Source organism: Schistocerca nitens, chromosome 8 (assembly GCF_023898315.1).
Source record: "Schistocerca nitens isolate TAMUIC-IGC-003100 chromosome 8, iqSchNite1.1, whole genome shotgun sequence".
In the NCBI taxonomy this organism is placed as follows: Eukaryota; Metazoa; Arthropoda; class Insecta; order Orthoptera; family Acrididae; genus Schistocerca; species Schistocerca nitens.
The window spans coordinates 217,204,613-217,227,004 of NC_064621.1; the positions used below are offsets into that span (position 1 = coordinate 217,204,613).

The 22,392-nt window shown below is 40.1% G+C and overlaps 2 protein-coding genes across 5 annotated transcripts in view; one reads left to right on the forward strand and one right to left on the reverse strand.

Moving 5' to 3' along the window:
• LOC126199021 (GPI mannosyltransferase 2) overlaps positions 1 to 22,392 on the forward strand; it is a 253,063-nt gene that overhangs the window by 137,313 nt on the left and 93,358 nt on the right. Inside the window, exon 3 of one of the 3 annotated variants that reach the window (XM_049935712.1) lies at positions 10,231 to 10,465. The exons of 1 other annotated variant lie outside the window; for it this stretch is intronic. The gene's annotated coding sequence lies outside the window, so the exon portion shown is untranslated. Of the gene's footprint in view, positions 1 to 10,230; positions 10,466 to 20,560; positions 20,685 to 22,392 lie in introns of those variants that run through there. One more of the 3 variants, XM_049935713.1, reaches the window with a different exon arrangement.
• Positions 1 to 22,392, reverse strand: part of LOC126199020 (dual oxidase-like) — a 246,332-nt gene that overhangs the window by 132,619 nt on the left and 91,321 nt on the right. For both annotated transcript variants that reach the window (XM_049935710.1, XM_049935709.1), the window contains exons 15-17: positions 17,061 to 17,192; positions 12,081 to 12,280; positions 2,935 to 3,120 (exon numbers count right to left, since the gene is read on the reverse strand). In XM_049935710.1, the coding sequence (XP_049791667.1) occupies positions 2,935 to 3,120; positions 12,081 to 12,280; positions 17,061 to 17,192 (518 nt within the window). The remainder of the gene's footprint in view (positions 1 to 2,934; positions 3,121 to 12,080; positions 12,281 to 17,060; positions 17,193 to 22,392) is intronic.

The following is a 22,392-nucleotide window of genomic DNA, read 5'->3' on the forward strand; positions in this document are numbered from 1 at the left end:
TGCATCCATGGGGTACGCCTGGGCCACAGCTTCGTCTGGACCTTTCGCATGGCCCTAACGACTCCATTAACCCTGTGGCTCTCTGCTGTCACTTCCTCTCGATTCTTAACGTGTTCCAGTGCTCTGAAGCGGTTTACACTGATGGCTCGATGGGAGATGGTCACGTAGACTTTGCCTATGTTCATGGAGGACATATTGAACAGCATTCCTTGCCAGATGGCTGCAGTGTTTTCACTGCGGAGCTGGCGGCCGTACCTCATGTACCTCATGCTCTTGAGTACATCCACTCATGCCCTGGCGCATCATTTCTGCTGTTTACTGACTCATTAAGAAGCCTACAAGTTATCGGCCAGTGCTACCCTTGCCATCCTCTGGTAGTGTCCGTCCAGGAGTCCATCTAAGCCCTGGAACAGTCCCATCGTTCAGTGGTGTTTGTGTGGACTCCTGGACTCATCAGAATACCAGGCAATGAACTTGCCATCAAGCTGGCCAAACCGTTTCTGGAGCTGGGCATCCCTGAAGCTGACCTGTGTTGTGTCTTATGCTGCAGGGTTTTCAGGCTTTGGGAGACGGAATGGCATAACAGTACACACAAAAAGCTGCATATAATTAAGGAAACGAGAATGTGTGGAAGTCTTCCATGTGGTCCTCTCTCAGGGAGTCAGTTGTTCACTGCCGGCTCCGCATTGGCCATACGTGGCTACCTACTCTGTCGCAAGGACCCACCTCTGGGTTGCTGTGACCCCCAACTGACAATCGTCCACCTCTTGCTGAATTGCCCTCTTTTAGCTGCTCTTCGGCAGACTTTTAACTTTCCCAGCTCCCTACCTTCGGTGTTGGGCGACGATGCCTCAGCAGTAGCTTTAGTTTTAAGTTTTATCCATGAGAGTGGGTTTTATAGTTCTATGTAGGTTTTAGCGCATGTCCTTTGTCCTTCTGTGTCCTCCACCCTAGTGTTTGTAGGGTGGAAGTTTTAATGTAGATTGGGTGGCTTCTCCTTTTTATTCTCGTGGTCGGCCAGACACTGTAATCTGCTTTCTTGTTTTACTCCCTTCTGTTTCTAGCATCTCTGTTGTTTTCTTGTCCTCTTTTGTTCTTTTTAGTGTTTGTTGCCTTTCCTTCGTTCTTGTGGTTTTTCCTTTCTTTCCGTTTTGTGTTATATGTCTCTTCCATTTTATCCTCACACTTGTGGCATTGTTTTATTAGGAACGACGGACCGATGACCTCGTAGTTTGGTCCCTTCCCCACCTCTTTTAAACCAACCTTTATCTAAGGTCACTTATGGGCAGCTCAATTGTTGGCGGGTAGCATTCATAAAGCATACCTGTAAGAAGGCACAACATTAAATACAAGTACCTATGTGGACATCTGGATTGCCTCCTCAAGATAACCAGACATAGAATTCCCGATGTATCACAAATGAAGTGTTAGTCAGTGTAGTATTCGCCAATGTTTAGGCATGCTGATGTATGTGTATGTGTCTGATAATGTATGGTCTCATATGCCCATAATCCTCCAGCTGTCATGGCATTTAAGGGGATGTTTTGCTCCACCAAACCTCTTACCCACCAGGATGTGTCCCTGCCAGTTGTTTCCTTTCCTCTCTCTATTGAAGAAGCACTTGAGAGGACAATTGATATTTTGGCATTGCTGACATTTAATGTATTGTGAACACTAAATTCAACCAAATTCCACCAGCTGTCTTGCCCAAAATACACAAGATATCTACATACATTGTCAGCAATGCTTAACCTTAGGCAGCAAATATTTTAAAGGACAATAACCTGTTTTCCTACGTAAATCATCCACCATCTTTATTGATCAGGGGTTTTATTTTGATATGTTACACACGCCTTGTTGGGATATGTAAATTAATATTAACAGTTTTCTGTTTACTCCTTGTTCTTACTGATACTCTGGGTGTTGCATGTTCGCATATGTGTAGTCATTTTGGTGCACATCTTGATTTTTCATTTAATAAAATGTTCTTTTGCAAAGCTCTCACGTTAATACTAAAACTGCTCAGTAAATGGTTATGCACCCACGACTAGGTGTGAAAGCAACTGCGTATAAATGTTAAAATACAAGTTGTGCACAGAAATTTAAATTCAGTTTGTAACTAGTCACATGTTTTTTCCCCTGTTAAATTGATCATTAATCAGTTGATTGTGGCAGATTGCTGGTTATTTTATACAGTTGGGGCCTGCCAGGACCTGTAGATAGAGTTTACATTTTTACCAAAAAAGAGTGGTACAGCCTCATCTGTACTTCTAATAATTGAAAAGTTGATCGGGAGCAAAAATTATTTGACACAAAAATTTGTCATGAAGGTGCATTTAGTCCATGATGAACTGTGGGATGTTAAAGTTCTCCTTCAAATCCATTAAAATGAAAAAGTCTTGAAAGAAAAGGGGTAGAAAAGCACATTCCTGTATTATACTCATACTGTACGAGACAAATTATTCCCTTAAAAGGGACATGAATACAGCAGCAGAAGTCTGCATGGCTGTGGAAAAAACATTAGAAGGTTCTGAACTTTCATGTAGAATGGTATGTCTTAGAACATTAATCACAAGCAAATTAGGTAAATGCAGGTAAGTAGACAACGATTGCAACTGAGTTATAATAACTGCATTTAAGTTAAATGAAATGTAGTTTCCAGTGAGAAAAGAGTGGATAGGAACCTTGCTGCTGGCCGAATTACTTCATCATTATGAACCGATGATTATGGCACGTAAAACAGTGGCATGCATATTACGAGAGATTCTGTTAAAATAAAACTTAAAAATTTTTACTTGTGCAAGGGACTACGTTAGAAATTAACTTTATTAAGAAGTCTTATGCTTATTTGTTAACAGATTAGTGTAAAGGATAGTGTTAAAATCGCACTATCTATACATTTTAAATGTTCTTTATGCTGTAATGTATCTTTACCTGTGAGAAGACAACCCTGAAAAACTTCTCAAGCCTCATTTGGCGTGCCTTTCGAGTGACAGCTTGCCGAAGAGCAGGCTGAAGTGGAGTTGTGAAGTTCTCTTGCCTTACGTTCAATTCTTTCAGAAACTCCTCCAGATTCCGAAGGAAGTTTGTACGCATCAGATCTGCTTCAAATTTTATGACCTATAAAAAATTAAAAAAAAACTCATAACAGTCCACAGGAAATATAGCAACTCGTGTTTCTTTTGGTTGGGATGCTTTCTAATGTGATAGAGAATTTGTTTGTTTTTTGCTACTGTAATTTAATGAGAAACTTATTGCAGTACGTATTTAGACATACTGTTTTAATCAAACTCTTTCAGCTACATTTTAATATTGTCATAATAGTTGCTCTGTGTAAGGAAATAATTCGCTGGATCACGTTTCATGTTAGGGTGTTGTTGTAGTTGCTTTTTCTTTTTTGAAAGGCATGTGGCTGTTTTAGTGCTACATCAAAGTGTAAAGCAATTGCCGATAGTGAATATCACCTTTAGTTTAGTTGCTGAATTTTTTTACTGCTTCATCAGTGCTCAGAATTAGGTAGGTTTTTATTGAATGCACACAAAAGTCTTTTCTTATCCATTCACAAGATACCACATGAGTACAAGCATCTTACAGACTGATACACAGATGACAATCATAGAATACCAGTGGCTGACACTGATTTAGCAGAAGTGTATTGCCAGCCTGCCAGCTAAGGCTTGCACTGTACTACAGACAATAGTCTGCAAGTACTTATACTACTTTAATTAGATAGCACTGTGCAAACGTATGCTTAATCAAACATATTACAACAGGTAGGGGAAGGTCATTTATTATCAACAATGTTATATGATCAAATGACATTATTTCAGTTGAGAAATGATATATTTATGCTTTTTCCTTTTTAAACTGTCCTTAAGAAATATTCGTGATGCTACTACTAATAAATTCATCAACACTTATTCATCAGTTCATGTAAAATAATGTCTAATATTCATGGAGGTAGGTTCCATCTTCACAGCTAAATGAAAGGCAGTTTGTTTTTTGCAATACGTGTTTCACTTCTTTTGTTTATGAAGCATCTTCAGTGGCCTGTAATACATGTTTCTTTTTATACATATAATAGATAGTGGTTACAATATGTTACTATGTTACATTTTCTCTTGGTTTTCCCTTGTTTTTCAGAGTGTAAACACCTTTTGTATCACAGATTTCGTGAGGTTGTTAGTTGATATGTACGGTCCTGGAGATGTGTTCATTTGGTCCTCATACTCCAGCTGGCTGATATCCAGCATTTTTTCACCCACATTTATTACAACACATAACTTGCACTTTTGACTGTGTAATCCACATGTGTGTGTTTGCTGTCAACAGTTGCTGAGTGTTTTTATCTTTGTCTTTTGTCTGTGTGGTTTGATATTTTTCACCAGTACTCAGAAGCCAAGACTGTTGTGGCGTAACAAGACAGCCACGCCACTCGGAAGTAGCCGAAAGGCACGCGCTTAACTCACGCAGGCTAGAGAGGTCTGAAACAGGATACGTAATGAATGCTATAAAGAAAAGTACGTAGCTTCTGGAATACTTAACTTTAATCCATCCTTGTGGTACATCGCTCTTGACGATACAAGTGAGACTCTTTAGATACAAGCTATGTAAGGCTAATGGCGCCTTGCTAGGTCGTAGCCATGGACTTAGCTGAAGGCTATTCTAACTGTCTGCTCTGCAAAGGAACGAGGCTTCGTCAGTGTAGTCGCTAGCTAAGTCGTCCGTGCAACTGGGGCGAGTGCTAGTCCGTCTCTCGAGACCTGCCGTGTGGTGGCGCTCGGTCTGCGATCACTAACAGTGGCGACACGTGGGTCCGACATGTACTAATGGACCGCGGCCGATTTAAAGCTACCACCTAGCAAGTGTGGTGTCTGGCGGTGACACCACAAAGACAATGTGCGCAAACCTCTTATTTCTTTGAGGCCTGTTATTAATTTCATGAATGCACCATCATACCATGTGGCAAAACACATGAATAAAATAATAAAGCAATATTTTGAAATGACTCTTTCAACATAGAGAAACCTCAATACCCACTGCACACTATAAAACTAATTGAAGAAAACTAACATAATGTGACTTACCCAACGAAAGCGCTGGCACGTCGATAGACACACAAACAAACACAAACATACACACAAAATTCAAGCTTTCACAACAAACTGTTGCCTCATCAGGAAAGAGGGAAGGAGAGGGAAAGACGAAAGGATGTGGGTTTTAAAGGAGAGGGTAAGGAATCATTCCAATCCCGGGAGCGGAAAGACTTACCGCTTGTGTGTGTATATGTGTGGATGGATATATATGTGTGGATGGATATGTGTGTGTGTGCGCGAGTGTATACCCGTCCTTTTTTCCCCCTAAGGTAAGTCTTTCCGCTCCCGGGATTGGAATGACTCCTTACCCTCTCCCTTAAAACCCACATCCTTTCGTCTTTCCCTCTCCTTCCCTCTTTCCTGATGAGGCAACAGTTTGTTGCGAAAGCTTGAATTTTGTGTGTATGTTTGTGTTTGTTTGTGTGTCTATCGACGTGCCAGCGCTTTCGTTTGGTAAGTCACATTATGTTTGTTTTTAGATATAATTGAAGAAAACTTATTGATATACAACAAACTGCCTGCAGACAATATTAATGAAATCACAATCATATTTCAGAATTACTTCCAATTTGAAAAGGAATTGTACTTACTGAAAGATGGGCTTCCAGTGGGATCCATAACATCAGACATACTCAAAAACCACATAGAAAACACAATCTTCAATAGAGTCATTACAAAGAAAATATACAAAATTGTTTACTGGTACACACGTTTGGATGATATAATCTGTATGTTAGATTAATCAACAGAGAAAATGGGTAAACTTATACAGTCATGACTAGTATACATAACAAAATTCAATTCACTGTGGCAAAAAATAAAATATTTCTTGAATATAACAATAAAGAGAGACAGCATCAAGGACACATTTGATATCTTCAGAAAGCCTACGGCCACAGATACAATTATACATGCTTCATCCAACCACACACAAAATAAAAAATTTGCGCTCATGACACTTGTTACACAGACTAAATAATATCCCATTTAGCAAAGAAAGCTATGAAAAAGAATTATAAACAATACAACTCATAGCCGCAAAAAATGGTTACGACACGCATATAGTACAAAGACCCAACCAAAAAATCAAAAGACAACTAAAGAAAAATGAAAACAAGCAGAGAACACAAGCACTAAAGAAACCCACAGACACTACAAAACATGGAAACAGCAAACAGTAACACTCATGACATGTTTAACACTTTAATGTTCAGACACAAATCAACACTTACGATAGTAAATATACTAAAGATGTTTGCAGAACAAGAAACACACTCCAATCACATTTACTAACAACAACCAGGTAAGTACCAACGAGCAGGTGTGTACCAGTTAGAATTCCAAGACTTTGAATCAGTGTATCTGGGGATGACAGGCAGGAATTTCAAAACTAGGTATAAAGAACATATAAGAAGCTTCAGGTATATGTTCACTCAACTTTTGTGCTGAACATCTGATAAAACATGGACATGAATCATTCAACATGGAACAAGACAAACAAATTATCAGAGTGAACAATCACAACAAAAAGCCCCAGACATCACAGGAAAACTTCCATTTACAAAGAATACATGAAAACTTTCATTTACAAAGAATGCGTGCATTGAAAAGGAAAGTAATTAATATGAGGAATAACTCTCTGATCATGTTAGCCACTAAAACAGTAATTAACAGAAATTAACAGAAATCCGAAACATAACCAGAATAAATAATTAATGGATCTTCCTCTCCCCTCTCTTCCCCATCTCTCTCTCTCTCTCTCTCTCTCTCTCTCTCTCTCTCTCTCTCTCTCTCTATCACACACACACACACACACACACACACACACACACACACACACACACACAAAGAATAATGCATAAAAAAACTCTCTCACAAGGAAGACACTTTCATACACGAAATACACATACAGACACACAAAAGAAATGAAAAAAATCAAACTGCACACACCACACAAACAAAAGACGAAAAAATACACACAGTGACAGTTGGCAACACTACTCATTGTAAACACACACATGTTGATCACACAATGAAAAGTGCAAGTGGTGTGTTGTAATAAATCTGCCAGCTGGAGTATGGTGACCAAATGGATAAATCTCCATGACCATACATCAGAAATCATAAGTAACACCAACGATAATTTATCCTCATGAAATTTGTGGTATAAAAGTTGTTTCTAATCTGAAAAACATGAGATAATCTAACAGTGTAACATATTGTAACCAGCATTTATTATATGTATAAAAAGAAACATGTATTACAGGCCACAGAACATGCTTCATAAATAAAAGAAGTGAGACGTGTGACAAAGAAACAAACTTTCTTTTATTTAGTTGCAAAGATGGAACATGAATTTTGAAGCAGCTAAGGCACAATGGAAAATGGAAAAAATGACAGTGTCTAATAATCTGTGAATTTGATCACTCCTATGACAGTAGTACCTCACAGATGTTGTAGGTCTATTTTATGATTTCATGTAGAATGTGGATGGCAGAAGTGTCTTTCATTTAAAGTAACACAGCAAAATTTGCACTAAGACCTGTTTTCCGAATTTCATGTGTAATTTTAAATCTATATCAGCAAGGTCTCTTTGACAAGTGGACAAGTTATTCATGGAATTCTTATTTCTTGCTAATATAAAGGTGCTCTAGTACTGTGATCAGTCCTTACATAAGTAAATTTTTTCCTCTGGTGCACTATGCTTTCCATTACTTGATGAGAGTCCTTCTTTTTTGCTTTTTCTTACTTTTGAGATATTGTCTGGTGTGACATCTGGCATTATATGAAGGCACTTTTGTGGGTTACCATCTTTCAGCCAGTTCTCGCTTATAAGCTGAATAGTAGATTTTTTCCCCAATACTCGGTCAGCATGTCAAGTACTGGAACTGCTAAATATTAAATATACAGTATCCCCAGTCACATCTTTCTCAACTGTCTCCTTTTGCCTCTCAGCCACTTAAGAAAGCTTGCAAATAGTCCTAATGAAAATTCGGTAGGTTTCCCACCCCTGTGTTTGGAAAGAAAGCCTACCCTCAACTTTGGAACCATTATCTTCTGCAGTATAATGCATTATCAAGTTCATCATTGCTCACATTGGTGATATGGCTGCACTCATAAGTGATAACTTGTAAGCAGTACTATGTTGTGTATGTCCTTATATATGTAGAGCTGTTTCTTGTGGTAACCCATGGCTGAGTGGTGTACCAAAGATGTGCTTGATAATCATTGATTACAATAACTACGGTTTGTTTATTAGAGGATGAAGGTCCACATGAGTATCACGGTTCTGTAATTATGGATAGCGATGGCTGCTATGACGAAGTCCATGATCATCGGTACTGGCAATGAGCTGAGGAAGCGATACCTTCCGGAGCGGCTCTTAGACTGGGCACCAAGTTGGATGGATGGTGGCACCATTAGGCATTGTGGTCCAAAGTGTAGGCCTGAGGGCAACTCACAAGTGGTCTAGAGCCCAGAGCTGAACTGACCATGGAGGGGCTGAGCAGTGACCTAAGTACCTTTAGGTGGAGGAATACAGGTGTGGCATCATACGGACACGTGATTGAGTGGATGTGAATAGGTGCCTACGAGTGTAATGCTGTTTACCGAGACCTGCACACCGTGCATCAGCATGGCATGCACCCCCAGATGCTATGGCAGCTGCTTGACAGGAAACAGGTGTGTGTGTGTGTGTGTGTGTGTGTGTGTGTGTGTGTGTGTGTGTGTGTGTACGTACATGCAGGCAACCAGAGCTTCATGTACTACACTCCTCCCCCCTTTTGAGGGAGATGGTGCGAAAGAAGCACTCTGTGTGCAGCCACTCGTGCACTGCCTGCTTTCCTCCTGTCACCTCTTTGAGTGGTCCAGACTTGTAATCACTCAGTGCGAGGTCTGGTGAGTATGGTAGATGCAGAAGAGTATCGAAGTGAAGGTCATCACTGGCTGTAAATGTTGCACGGGCAGTATGAGGCCGAACATTGTCATGTTGCAAAATGGAACCTTAGTGAGAAGCCCATGTTGCTTTGCTGTTATTGCAGGCTGAAGCTGATTTTTAATGTACTGGAAAATTATGCACTGGTGGCAGTGTTTTCCCCTAGTTGTGTAGTGTTCCGAGATAATGCCATGTTCACCTCAAAAGAGGGCCAACAAAACCTGCAGAAGGCAGCATCAGGAGCTTCCTGGGTTTTGATTATGAGGAATGGCACTATTCCTTGCATGCCCTCTTTGTCTCAGGTTGGTGTCAGTACCCAGGTTTGTCTTCTGTAACAATTCTTGTGAAGAAGCAATCACCTTCTGCTTCAAGGTGCTGCACAAGTTCTTCACAGATGGCGGAACATGTCGCTCTCGGAGTTTGGAAGTGAGTTGCCGTGGCACCCGTCTTGCAGATACTTTGTGAAACTTATGCACTTCAAGAATGATGTAATGTGCCGTGACTAATGTTCAGATTTGTGGCTATTTCATCCATCATCACACGGTGATTTTACTTCACAGTGACTTCAATTGCCGCAGTACACTCTGGTGTCACAATTACGGTGGGCCTGACCTTGGCACTGATTGTCTGTCTCAGAAGTCACTCCATTTTTGCCCTTTCTGATCCACTCCTACACTTTTTGCAGTGATGGACATGCATCACCATACTGGACCTCCATTCACTGATGGATTTCAATTGGTTTTGTACCTGCATTGCTCAGAAAACATAAAATTGAACATTGTTCTTCATTGGTGCACATTGCAAACAGGGCAGCCACTTTGAACTGGTATTGTGGTCGCATTTCAACCGTGTGCAGCATGCTACTATCTGTAGGGTATTCCCTACATCACTGGAAACAGTACTATCAGCTTACACAGCAACGGTGCAAAATGTCGATTTTAAATTACACTTAAGGTTTTCATTTGACTGCTCTGCAGTTCATAGTGGTATGCAGAGTTTGAATGTAGATGTAGAGGATATGAATGGTTGACTTTGTCAAAAAGTTATGACACCTGTTTCCTGAACAGAGATGATGATGTGCTGGTGGAGTACCTATCTTAGAACCTTATAATAACAGGAGAGTATTATACCAGACTCCTCGACTAGGTGAAGGAAAACAAAACGTACTGAAAATTGACTAGAGGGATTATTTTGTTGCAGGACAATGTCCCTTCACACACATGTGCCAAACTGAAGGTTCTGTGTTTCGGACTGGTGGACCACCATCATATTCACCTGACCTGACTATCTGTTTCCTAGCATGAAGAAACACCTAAATGGTCATCAGTGTGAAAATACTGAAGATGTTAAACGTGCTGCTGAGAGTTCACTTGGCCATTTATCATATCCAGGGTCGCCACAGGTTCTGGAAATCAGGGCATATCAAACACATCAGGTAAATTTGGGAAAAAAAGCGCACTGCAAAAATCTCGTTTTTGTCGTTAGATGAAATGGTTCATTTACTGAGGTGTCGCGCATCATCGCTGGCTGGGTGCAGCTGAGTATGTTTGCTGCTTCCCTACTCTCTTTACTACTGCTTCTCCTTTTCCTACCACTCCCCTCAGTGCTGCCACTACTACTTGCTGCTAGCCTAGCAGCTGCCAACAAGAGGCAGGAGGTTTGAGGAGTGGTTTGTTTGGATCTAATTCTCAGAGACTGTAGATGCAGTGACCAGAGACAGCAGTCATCTGTGCATTATTTGGGTCTGAGTGATTTTGTGAATGTGTGTGTACTCTCATTTTCTGACAAAAACTATGGCTGAAAATTTAGTCTTGAGGGTGTGATTGTCTTTTCTGTGTTCCTGTCTGCGACTTGGCAATCATCTTTACTGTGATTTGCTACCTACCCTCATTATTATTGATTTTCAGAGTATTTGAACAAGTTATCTGTTGCACGGACTGATCACCACGGTCTCATTTCATCAACAGGCCATCTGTGGCTCGTGAATGGCTGGCCACATTAGTGGATTTGCACAGTGGGCCAAAACTGCAGGTCATTTTTATGGGTATATGTAATGGATCAGGTCTGCTGATCTGAAGCCATTCGCTTCCCACTAATGTGCAGGCCCAGCCTATTGGATCTAGTCTCACCGACCTGCCCGCAGGCTGGGTCTGTTTGTGTGCGGCATATAAAAAGTACGGACGATAAGAAGAAGAAAATTGTGTCAGTCGCTGACGGTGTGTATGCTATGTACTCGTATGTTTCTTGAAAGAAAAAAAATCACACAATACCTGTAATGTATTACATATAACACAGTGGGTAATAACTGACAATAACGAACATAGTAGAACCGACATTATAATTGCAGTCAGCTACAGTGTTGGATTACACGATTTTTCCTCGCATTATACACTTCTTTCAAGAGGCCTACTTTTTTCAGAGGTTATTTCTGAAATCAGTGAAGGAATTTTAAATCTAGCGACTACAAGGAAATGCATATTGTTGTCACCAGATGTGCTATGTTTTATGGAAATAAAATATCAGTTGTCTTAATGAAACACACATACCATTTGGCTTGCTTTCTCCAACTAAAAACAGTTCATTACAAAAGATGTTGATGTTAGTACTCGAGGGTTTTGCTCTCATCAGGAAACGCCATCTGCTTGCAAGTTTTTTTTAAGATATTTCCTTGTTCGCACTATTGTTTCATGTACTATAGCTGCAATGACAGATTGTCAATGTATGTCTTAACTTACCCTTGAGATATCAAAATTTTGTCAGGAAAAACTGATAAAACTTGTCTTGAAATCAGGGAAATATCAGGGAATTTCACGTGAGGAAATTTGTGGCAACCATGTTATTTATTTTTGAATGGTTTGAAAAAGCTGCAACAGCAGTGCCATATGTACCTCAGTCTGAGAGGAGGGGGGTACTTAAAAACATGTACTGTCAACAATCTGGCCCTATTATTATTGTGCAAAGCCAGGAATTTCTCAGCTCCCCTTGTATGGGGCTCTTCTTTCTGTTCTTGTTCCCTCAGTATTTTCAAGTGAAGACTAATGAGTACTTACCAGATCATAATCATTAGTGACACGCAGCATAACATGGTGGCCATCAGCTATAATAAACACTTGGATGACTCCAGCATGTGTAAGGTCCATGGCACGTAGCAGTTGCCCACGGTGGTTTAAAATCTGAATCTGCTTGCGGGATTTCTCTAGCACGAGTAGTACCTCACGTGCTGCACAGTTGTGATCCACCCATTCAAGAACTGTAATGAAAAAAGATAAACTGAATGGTAATTGTGAAATACACTGGTAGAACTCATTTTATGAATGTGTAAAATTGATGTAGAATTGATCATAAGCAGTCTCACAATACTCGTAACTGTTATGCTCTCAGTAAGCAGATACATTTTTAAGTTACAGCAATGGATTTTTTTCATGGTTTTCTTGTTTACTGCTTTTTAAACCTGTTTCACATTACTTTCTCATAACCACTGTGTAAAGCTGCTAAAAACTTCAAACCAGAACAATATCAAATACAAATAAAACCTTTTTTTTACTTCAAACTGCATCATGTGGTTATATATCTATGGCCCAGTGCTCCTTGGCCATTGTCAAGTGGTGACTTGGGGGCAATGTGGTTACTATCCTGGTCCTCATACTGCCTTGTATAGCTGTGACATAACGCTCCTTGGTTCATCACCATATAAGGCACTTTTTCCATCCCGCACTTGCTTTAATCTTGTAGTGGACAGGCACCACATTGATTCAGCTGCAGACTGTAGTGTTTATGATGTTTGTCAGTTATGTTGATGGTAAATCTATTGAATTAAACCTGCCATTGTCTTATTTTTTGTATAGCAGATAGTATCTGGATCAGGTGGCTGCCATTGCAGTGGGGAACACATCAGAGTAGCCATAGCTAATAAGCTGGCAGTAGCTGAACATCCACGAAGGCTAACAGTTTTAATACCATCAGTTAAGATAATGGCTCATAGATAATTACACTGTGGAACCCAGCCATCACAGTTTTAAAGCGGGTGAAGCAGACACGACATGGAAACATTACTATATATGTTGATGGACTTAATACTATATATGTTGATGGACTTAATACTGTAGTACAGTAGCTACAGTGAAGTGCCAAAGAAAGTGGTATAGGTATGCGTATTCAACTACAGAGATCCATAAACAGGCAAAATATGGCACTGCAGTTGAATGCCTATATAAGACAACGAGTGTCTGGCACAGTTGTTGGATCGGTTACTGTTTGCTACAATGGCAGGTTATCAAGATTTGAGTGAGTTTGAACATGGTGTTATAGTCAGACCATGAGTGATGGAACACACCATCTCTGAGATAACGATGAAGTGGAGATTTTCCCGTACAAACATTTCACGATTGTACCATGAATATCAGGTATCTGGTAAAACATGATATCTCCGACATCACTGTGGCTGGAAAAAGATCCTGCAAGAACGGGACCAATGACGACTGAAGAGAATCATTCAGCTTGACAGAAGTGCAACCCTTCCGCAGGTAGCAGCAGATTTCAATGCTGGGCCATCAGTAAGTGACAGTGTGCGAACCATTCAAGGAAACATCATCAATACTGACTTTCAGAGCCAAAAGTCCACTCGTGTATCCATGATGACTGCAGGACACAAAGCTTTAAGCCTCGCCTGGGCGCATCAACACCAACATTGAACTGTTGATGACTGGAAACATGTTGCTTGGTCGGAGAAGTCTCATTTCAAATTGTATCGAGTGAATGGACGTGTCAGCAGGGGACTGTTCAAGCTGGTGGAGGCTCTGTAAAGGAGTGGGGCATGTGCAGTTGGATCGAATACGGGACCCCTGAAATGTCTAGATACGACTCTGACGGGTGACACATACGTAAGCATCCTGTCTGATCGATTGTGCATTCCGACAGACTTGTGCAGTTCCAGCAGGACAGTGCGACACCTCACATGTCCAGAATTGCTACAAAGTAGCTCCAGGAACACTCTTCTGAGTTTAAACACTTCCGCTGGCCACCAAGCTCAGGCAGACATGAACATTATTGACAATATCTGGGATGCCTTGCAATGTGCTGTTTAGAAGAGATCTCCACTTCCTTGTGCTCTTACGGATTTATGGACAGCCCTGCAGGATTCGTGGCATCAGTCCCCTCCAGCACTACGGCAGCAACAACCCAGCAGTAAGTTGTCATCTGACTAAAGCCGAGGAACACTCAATCTCATGGATGTAGACCCACTTGGTGTGGGTGGAAACTCAAAATTATTTAATTCACTTATAGCACTGCAGAATAGTGCATTTACACATTATAAAATATGAGTCAATAACCAGTTGTTTGTTCAAAATTTGCCTATGGAGCAGTTACTTATCTATTTTTGTCAATGAATGTGTTGTAGTTGTGGAATGCAAGGAGCATATTCAACCAAACATTGTACACATACTACTTACTAATTTTGGAAGTAACTAAATAAATGCTGTAAGGGTAAAACTACATAGTACTGTAGTGAGTGGGAGTAGGGGTAAGAAGATGGTAAAATGTTTGACTACACACCAGTATTTGCAACTAAACGGGCTTCATCTGAGGCACATAATAATAGATAAAGAAATCATTGAAGATACTAAGTTTTATTTTACAATATTTATACATTGACCAATAATTCATGTGTGTTTCCAGTTTTTCCTGGTTTGTACTTTGCATATCAGGATTTGACTTAGTTCTGATGAATTTTTCTTTGGTAACAGATGAAAAAAAATGTTGTTATTGACATAGAATTCAGAGAAATAAATGTCCAAATTATTTGTTTTCAGCACTCTTGAGCCTTATGAAGATGGCAGTGCTCCATGAGAACTGTGCATTATGTTGTTGGGATTTTTATTTTATTTTGGAAATGCCCATTGATATGAGTTTGGTGGGATTCAGGATTAGAACATAGTAGAATGGAGAATATTAAAAACAAAATAGTTTATGATATATATGGAGAACCAGGCATATAATGCGAAATTAAAGCTAGGATTAATTATGTTTGGAATCAATTGGAATACCTAAAACATTTGTGTATTTCATATTGGTATTCATCATCAAACTTACGAGAACTGTTAAGTTCGATCTGAATTTGAAGGGGGTTTATTGACTGCAACATAGCTCGTTGCAGAGTTAAGTGATTTCTCAGTTCACTTACTGACAGCTGAAATGCTGTAATGTGAGGTAAGGAAGGTTGTGTCATCAGTATAACAGATGACTAATGATTTACCTAGGTTATATAGCAGAAGTCACACCATCTTCATGTTTTCATGGGCTGTTAATGTTTCAAGCAAGAACAGCAGAGGTGGTATTTTTTCCCAATAAAAAACAAGATTTATTATTCCACAGAAAGTCACATTCCTTAAGTAATTATCATCATTAGTGCTTGAATTATATACCTATTAATCACTAAGCAGATTTGTTTTAACCAAGCATCTACTTTTTCCCATGTTCCTGTGCCCATGTGTCATCTGTGAAAAAGAGGAGGAGAGGGAGAATGATGCTACAGGCTGCTATTTTTTACTTAAGATTCCAATAGTATTTCTTAAGGTAAGATTATGATTGAGAATTATTTGTTTGGTATTGCACCACCAAGTTGTTAAATCCCTGAGGATTTAGTTCCACAACTCAGCAAATAAAGCTTCAGTATCCATAATTTGGGGTTAAGGGTAGGTCACTACTCACCAAATAAAACAAGCATTGAGTGATAGATATGCACATACAGAGGATGATAAATTGTTTAGCTGGCATTCAGAGTTAATTTTCATAGCTAGGAAACAAACAAACATCATCAACCTGCCATACAGTCACTATTGTTTCATAATGATCCTACCTGTATGTCGAGGCAGTTTGAAATAACGTCACCCAATATTTGTACAGAAATGGAGAGAAAGTTATTTTGCTCAACTACGTGTGTCAAATAGGTGCATGTCTGAGATGTCTGGGTTTGTTCAAGTATTACAATCTCAAGGGCTTTTTCTATTCAGTGCCAGTGATCACTTTGATGCCAGTAATGTCTGTGCTACATTTCAGTGCATGATTTAGAAGAACCTGTGGTGTGGTGAGCTATTGATAGGACAACAGTTGGTCACTCATTGTGTGAAGCAGCAGATGCCGTTGTAATGTTCCAGAGTGTGGGTACATGCTTTTAAACAACTGGGATTCTAAGACCAGGACAAGTTCATCCACTACCAACTGAACTTGATATGATTGTTACCTCTTATTCACATTTTGTTTGAATAGGTAGCATAATTATCTCTATTGTAGCATGCTTTACAGACAGCGAGAGGACACAGAATATTAATCAGAAGTGCTTGCATTCCATTCTTTGGGAAAGAACTTTCTCAGAAGGGCCACGGTACATGTATCATTAACAGTGACATCATACTATAGATGAAGAATATGTTCAGCTTATTGACAAGTTTTGGTTTAGTATTGAGCCTAATAAATGATGTATTTATGTCTGTAGGTACCATTTATTTATTTTATTTATTTATTTATTTATTATTGTTGTTATTATTATTATTATCATTATCATTATTTAGATATAATTTTTAAATCTCTTGATATATTATCAGTAATGTTTGTTTATTTATGGGTACAGCAGTGCATAAAAATACATGAAGCAAACTACAAACAAAATAGTAAATTTACAGGTAGACAGTTGAAAAAATTCACTACAAGAATGTTTTTCAAAGATTGAAAGTGGTGAAACACACAAGAAAAGATTTTCTGTTCAGCATCTCTTCAAACGTGCTATTGGTGAAATATTGTATCTGAAAATATTATACCACTAATATGTTCCTTGAGTATTAAAATAGTTTCTGGATAATACTTTAAGAACTTTGGTTTAAGAATGTTGAGTGTGCTCTACCATTGCAAACAACAAATGCTGTTGGAATGAGTTCTAACAAAATTTATATATATGGAGGCACAAACAAGATATTACATCTGCCAGTTAGTGCTAGCACATTGATGACTTGTGAGTTTTTGACAAGTATTCTTACCAGAGTATGGAGTTATCTGCTGCTGACATTCCTTCCGGAAGGATTCTCTCATTTGACTTGCAGTTGTTTGCTTCATCTCCATCACTTTCCTCTGCTTGTTGGCTCCCAACACCCACAGTGATACTCCAAAAACTTTGAGAATGCAAATAGTCACAGTGGATTACAAGTATTTATAATTCATTCAGTTAGCCTAATGTAGGAGTAAAATAATTTAAATAAAAGAAAAAATGAAATATCGTTTAAGAGTAGGGATAAGTCACTTGCAAATTCTGTGCTTTGAGTGGAGATAATTTTCTTGCATATTCTGTACCATACCTGACAAGGGAGTCCAGTCAGCATTGTAGTTGTGTGCCATGTTTTAAGAGTTTCAACTGGTGATAAACACTGTTGATATTGTCTGTTACAGTGTTTGACTGTGTAATGGTATGGCGTTTGAATAGTGTTGACAACACAGAATTAAACATTTTGAGCATAAGGGAACAATTGACAGGAATGGGGGAAAGAAATACAGTAGAAGAAGAATGGGTAGCTCTGAGGGATGAAGTAGTGAAGGCAGCAGACGATCAAGTAGGTAAAAAGACGAGGGCTAATAGAAATCCTTGGGTAACAGAAGAAATATTGCATTTAATTGATGAAAGGAGAAAATATAAAAATGCAGTAAATGAAGCAGGCCAAAGGGAATACAAACGTCTCAAAAATGAGATCGACAGAAAGTGCAAAATGGCTAAGCAGGGATGGCTAGAGGACAAATGTAAGAATGTAGAGGCTTGTCTCACTAGGGGTAAGATAGATACTGCCTACAGGAAAATTAAAGAGACCTTTGGAGAGAAGAGAACCACTTGTATGAATATCAAGAGCTCAGATGGCAACCCAGTTCTAAGCAAAGAAGGGAAGGCAGAAAGGTGGAAGGAGTATATAGAGGGTTTATACAAGGGCGATGTACTTGAGGACAGTATTATGGAAGTGGAAGAGGATGTAGATGAAGATGAAATGGGGGATAAGATACTGCGTGAAGAGTTTGACAGAGCACTGAAAGACCTGAGTCGAAACAAGGCCCCGGGAGTAGACAACATTCCATTAGAACTACTGATGGCCTTGGGAGAGCCAGTCATGACAAAACTCTACCATCTGGTGAGCAAGATGTATGAGACTGGCGAAATACCCACAGACTTCAAGAAGAATATAATAATTCCAATACCAAAGAAAGCAGGTGTTGACAGATGTGAAAATTACCGAACTATCAGTTTAATAAGTCACAGCTGCAAAATACTAACGCGAATTCTTTACAGACGAATGGAAAAACTGGTAGAAGCGGACCTCGGAGAAGATCAGTTTGGATTCCGTAGAAATGTTGGAACACGTGAGGCAATACTAACCTTACGACTTATCTTAGAAGAAAGATTAAGAAAAGGCAAACGTACGTTTCTAGCATTTGTAGACTTAGAGAAAGCTTTTGACAATGTTAACTGGAATACTCTCTTTCAAATTCTGAAGGTAGCAGGGGTAAAATACAGGGAGCGAAAGGCTATTTACAATTTGTACAGAAACCAGATGGCAGTTATAAGAGTCGAGGGGCATGAAAGGGAAGCAGTGGTTGGGAAAGGAGTGAGACAGGGTTGTAGCCTCTCCCCGATGTTATTCAATCTGTATATTGAGCAAGCAGTAAAGGAAACAAAAGAAAAATTTGGAGTAGGTATTAAAATTCATGGAGAAGAAGTAAAAACTTTGAGGTTCGCCGATGACATTGTAATTCTGTCAGAGACAGCAAAGGACTTGGAAGAGCAGTTGAACGGAATGGACAGTGTCTTGAAAGGAGGATATAAGATGAACATCAACAAAAGCAAAACGAGGATAATGGAATGTAGCCAAATTAAATCGGGTGATGCTGAGGGGATTAGATTAGGAAATGAGACACTTAAAGTAGTAAAGGAGTTTTGCTATTTAGGGAGTAAAATAACTGATGATGGTCGAAGTAGAGAGGATATAAAATGTAGACTGGCAATGGCAAGGAAATCGTTTCTGAAGAAGAGAAATTTGTTAACATCGAGTATAGATTTAAGTGTCAGGAAGTCGTTTCTGAAAGTATTTGTATGGAGTGTAGCCATGTATGGAAGTGAAACATGGACGACAACCAGTTTGGACAAGAAGAGAATAGAAGCTTTCGAAATGTGGTGTTACAGAAGAATGCTGAATATAAGGTGGGTAGATCACGTAACTAATGAGGAGGTATTGAATAGGATTGGGGAGAAGAGAAGTTTGTGGCATAACTTGACTAGAAGAAGGGATCGGTTGGTAGGACATGTTTTGAGGCATCAAGGGATCACAAATTTAGCATTGGAGGGCAGCGTGGAGGGTAAAAATCGTAGAGGGAGACCAAGAGATCAATACACTAAGCAGATTCAGAAGGATGTAGGTTGCAGTAGGTACTGGGAGATGAAGAAGCTTGCACAGGATAGAGTAGCATGGAGAGCTGCATCAAACCAGTCTCAGGACTGAAGACCACAACAACAACAAACTGTATATTTTGTGACCTGTCTTGTACACAAATGTCTGGAAACTAATACTTGTGTAACTGATATTCACAATGATGAATACATCTTAGGGTTTTGGGAGATGTTCTACGACAGGAAATTTTTATCATAGTTTTCAAAAGTTTCGCACATTGCTCCCCTGTAAGCAAATCTTATTTCAATCAGTGTCTACTTTGCTGTGGTTATACACTTTACAATTTATCTGTTATTCATCATGCATTAGGGTCTTCACATACTTTGAACACTAAGGGGGTTTAATGCCATCTTTACAACTGTTCTATTTTTGGTGTGTTTCCTCTTACCATCTTTCTTGTTTCATGTTCATTCTCTAAGGTTCTTAAGGTAACTGTCAGAACATAATGTGAAGAAGGCATGGCTGACTTCCTACCTGCGCCTCGTTCAATTTGTGATGACTCTGTTTTTTAAAACATCAGTCCTTCTCGTGGCATTATGAATGATTGAAAAAAAGATTCTGTCCAGCAGCCACTCAAGTTTCAGCTCTTCCACTGATATTTCTGCTGCATAAATTCTGGCCATTCTTGGAGTATTATTATTATTATTATTATTTTATTTTGAACCAAGAGATATTGATGTAATGCCAAAAGTGGACTTACATGAGCCATTGTAGCACCAACACACACCACAAATTCTGGTCTGTACCTCATAGGTGTGTACCTGCTGTGCCAAGTGAAGAAAGTGCTCAAATGGCTAAATCTTTCTCTGTGTATCTTTTGGTTACTAAAACTACATGGAGAATTAGTTATAGCAAGGGCCAGATCTCGTCCCTTGCTCAAATTAAAACTACTATCATGATTTATTAAATAGTCTACTAATCAAATCTCCATGGCTTCGTTAAACACTGACTCTCAAAACAATAATGTGGATGTTAAAACCATGTTGCTGTAGTTCGTTAAGTGAATTGCATGTATGTAATGTTCCAACACTGAATCTGGTCCACATCCGCCTGTTGCAGTGACGAGTCATCCTTCACAGAAACGAGTAGGCCTGCAGTCTTCATAGGAGGAGGGAAGATCACTTTTACAAGGTGTTTCTCAAGTACCCAGTCTACCTTTAACATGGAAAGAGCACCCACGTAAGGCAGAAATGTAGCTGACTTCGAAAGTCATATTTCTGATTGTATCCTCGAACAATGGAAAATCCTTGGTGGAATAACAACAGTATGCTCCTTACCACATAGAGTAGGTGTTGAGTGGCTGACAGGCCGAATGAAAAAGTACTCATAGATATTATTAGCTATCGAACTAAGTCCTTCGTCAGACATACATGAAAGAAAATCACATACATAAATACATGTATAACTCTCACAAACATGCCACTCACATCCGGGTGCTAATATCCAACTGTGACTGTGTCTGAGATGAGAAGCAATCTTCACTGGGGAGGGTAGTGGTGGTACAGAACAGAGGGGGATGGGGGGGAGAAGGGGAAGGAATAGCAGTGTAGGGTTGCAGAAAGATGCTAATGCTGTCTGTGGGAGTGTATAGGGACATGGCTTGACAGAACAGTGGGCTGGTAGTTACAGCATCAAAAGGATATGTGGGGGAGGGGGGGTGGAAGGGAGGGGGAGGCAGAGAAGGGGAAAGACTATGCAAGTGCACTAGTAGGATGGTAAGTGTGTGTAGGTCAGGAGTGCGAATAGGAAGGGGAAAGGGCTAGTGGAGGTTTGAGGCCAGGCAGGTTACAGGAATGTAGGTTATGTTGCAGGGAGAGCCCCACCTGTGCAGTTCAGAAAAACTGGTGTTAGTGGGAGGATGCAGGTAGCACAGGCTGTGAAGCAGTCATTAAAGTGAAAAACACTGTGATAGGTAGCACAGTCAGCAACTCAGCAGTCCAGCTGCCTCTTGGCCACAGTTTGGCAGTGGTCATTCATGGAGACAGATGGCTTGTTAGTGGTAGTTCCCACGTAGAAGGTAGCATAGTGGTTGCGTCTGTGTTGGTAGATCACATGGCTGCTTTCACAGCCGGCCCTACCTTTGGTGGGGAAGGAGATGCCTGTGACAAGGCTGGCATACAGGGTAGTAGGAAGATATCAGGGGGCAGGGCATTGGGAGCAAGAGTGGAACAGGGATGGACAACGATGTTACATAGGTTGGGCAGATGACAGAATACCACTGTGGGAGGGGTGGAGAGAGTAATGGGGAGGCTTCCCATTTCGAAGTGCAATAAGGGGTAGTCAAAAGTCTGGCAGAGAATGAGATTCATTTGCTGCATTCCTGGGTTGTACTGAGTTAGGAGAGTGTGCTGTTCTTTGGCCAGACAGTGGGCATGTTGGGTATGGCAGGTGAATAGGAAGACAAGTCTTCTGTGTGAGGCTGTGCGAGACCTTGACATATTTGGAGAGGGACCACTCATCACTATAGACATGGGTGTAGATAGGGTGGCAGCTGTCAAAATGTGTTATTGTTGGTAGTTGATATGATATGTTTGACATGGACACAGGTACTGATGTAGCCATCCTTGCGGTGGGGGTCGGTGTCAAGGAAGGTGTCTTGGGCTGAGGAGGAGCAGGTGAATCAAATGGGGGAGAAGTTGAGAATGCTAGGGTATGTGGAGTTGGTGTCCTGAATCTTGGTGCAGGTCATGAATATGTCATCATTGAACTGAATCAGTGAGGGGTTCTGGTTGGTCAGGAAGGGATCCTGTAGATGATCCGTGATACGTTGGAATAGGATGGTGTCATGCAGGTGCCTGTTGCTGTATCACAGATTTTTGTAATAGATAATGCCTTGAAAGGATTGTGGATTATGATGATGTAGTTGGCCATGGTGCCAAGGAAGGAG